The sequence below is a fragment of the Pinus tabuliformis genome, chromosome 4_1, assembly GCF_031772625.1.
Source record: "Pinus tabuliformis cultivar Carrire ecotype Pingquan chromosome 4_1, CPIR1, whole genome shotgun sequence".
NCBI lineage: Eukaryota > Viridiplantae > Streptophyta > Pinopsida > Pinales > Pinaceae > Pinus > Pinus tabuliformis.
This window is the reverse complement of record NC_142303.1, coordinates 569,767,392-569,769,119: the sequence shown is the minus strand read 5'-3', so window position 1 is coordinate 569,769,119 and position 1,728 is coordinate 569,767,392. Positions and strand designations below refer to the sequence as shown.

Sequence of the window (1,728 nt, the reverse complement as noted above, 5' to 3'; positions counted from 1 at the left end):
TGTCACACTCACAATGAGGACATCTATCTCTAGCTGCTATGGGCGAATGCAGGCTCGCTCATCACTGTTATTCATGGAAAACCAACCGTGGTGGTCCTTAAGGGGGCAGGCTTTCGCTCATACCTCTCAGTCTTGGACAGTTAACTTATTTTGTCCTAGAAAAACTAACTCTTAACCAAACAAAAACAGTTTCAAAGCATACTCCAAACCCAAAAAAATATCTTTTCTATATTTTAATATAAAAACGTAATTTTTTTTTTAAAAAAGAAAGAGAACCCAACTTAAGCTCAACCTAATTATAAAAAGCAATCGAAACCTTGTGTAATAATCGCAATTCGATTATTGACTACATCAAGAGTCAAGACACGTGAAGCGTAGGGCCCTCCTTGTGTAATAATCGCAATTCGATTATTGACTACATCAAGAGTCAAGACACGTGAAGCGTAGAGCCCTTCACATTTATTTTATTAGTTAATTACAATCGTTCCCCGAACGTAGATCCTTCGCGGAAGTAAGCGTTCACTACAACAGGCTGTCTGACTTTTCTCTCACCTGCAACTATTTATTTCCTTCATGCAACTGATTGAGCACTCATCACAACCACTTTGTATCTAATTTGGTCTGCTTGGATGCTGAGACATTAGTTTTTTAACTTCTTCAACAGCTATCACGATGTCGAAGGTATATGTATGGTCCATTTTATTAATCCTGTACTGGCATTTTTTTGGGAATGACTGAAGAATTATTTAGAGATGTTTTAACAATTAATTGGATGTGCAGAAGATGGTGTTTAAATCGCCCATAGACGATGAGAAAAGCAAAATGAGGGCCATGAAGGCTGTTGCAGGGTCTGGAGGCACGAATAATCATTACCTTTATTACATATATAGGCAAAATATTTTCCATCGATTACTAGAGTTTTGTTGTTTCATACTCCTTTACTAATGTTGCGAGTGCTCTGTTTCAGTGGACTCTATTGAAGTCAACAAGGAAGAGGGAAAGATAACTGCTGTGGGAAAAACAGATCCTGTGTATCTTGCAAAAAAATTAAGGAAATTGGGGTACAAAGCAGAGTTGCTGAGCGTAGGTCCTGCAAAGGACGAGAAAAAGGAGGAGGAGAAGATACCTATTGTGTATCAAGTGAATCCCAGCAGCATCTATGGATACCCATCATATGGGAGAGATGAGTATCGCAATGAATGCGCCATCTTATGATATGAACTGTAATCGCCAATGTATCCATACATACTAGAGGGACCTCTGAGTTTACTCCTTTAAAAGTTATAAATAATCATAGCTAAAAGTCCAATCATATGTTTGATATGAACTGTAATTGCCATGTCTCCAGGCATATTAGAGGGACCTCTGAGTTTACTCTTTTAAAAGTTACATGGTGGATAATTTATATAAGCGATATTTTTTTCCATATCAGATTTTCTCAATAGTTGCAATCTCATAAGAATAAGAATAACATTAACCGACTAAAATTTCATGGTCATAAATAAGGATTTGGATTTGTGTATAGTTATATATATATAGTAAGTTTGATATGATTATATATTTATCATGTTTAACATATTATATTTAATATATTTTATCCTGGTTCTACAAGGAATTGAATAGGTAATTTCATTTCACATTAAGGAGTGGGGAATTGAATAGTTAACTTCATATTAAGGAATTCTATAACAAAATTCTTGATCATGGGAAGACTAACATGGTATATTT

General features: G+C 35.4%; 1 protein-coding gene across 1 annotated transcript; it reads left to right on the top strand.

Annotated features, from left to right (window-relative positions):
• Positions 1–541: 541 nt before the first annotated feature.
• Positions 542–1,407, top strand: LOC149177175 (heavy metal-associated isoprenylated plant protein 39-like). The gene is made up of 3 exons (XM_089423322.1): positions 542–681; positions 781–856; positions 968–1,407. The coding sequence occupies exons 1-3, from the start codon at positions 673–675 to the stop codon at positions 1,213–1,215; spliced, it is 333 nt and encodes a 110-aa protein (XP_089279448.1). The 5' UTR covers positions 542–672; the 3' UTR covers positions 1,216–1,407.
• The last annotated feature ends 321 nt before the right edge of the window (positions 1,408–1,728 follow it).

Excerpts from the sequence above, each read along its gene's own strand:
- LOC149177175 (XM_089423322.1), top strand. Across the intron at positions 857-967 it reads GGCTGTTGCAGGGTCTGGAG|TGGACTCTATTGAAGTCAAC; the intron begins GCACGAATAATC and ends GCTCTGTTTCAG.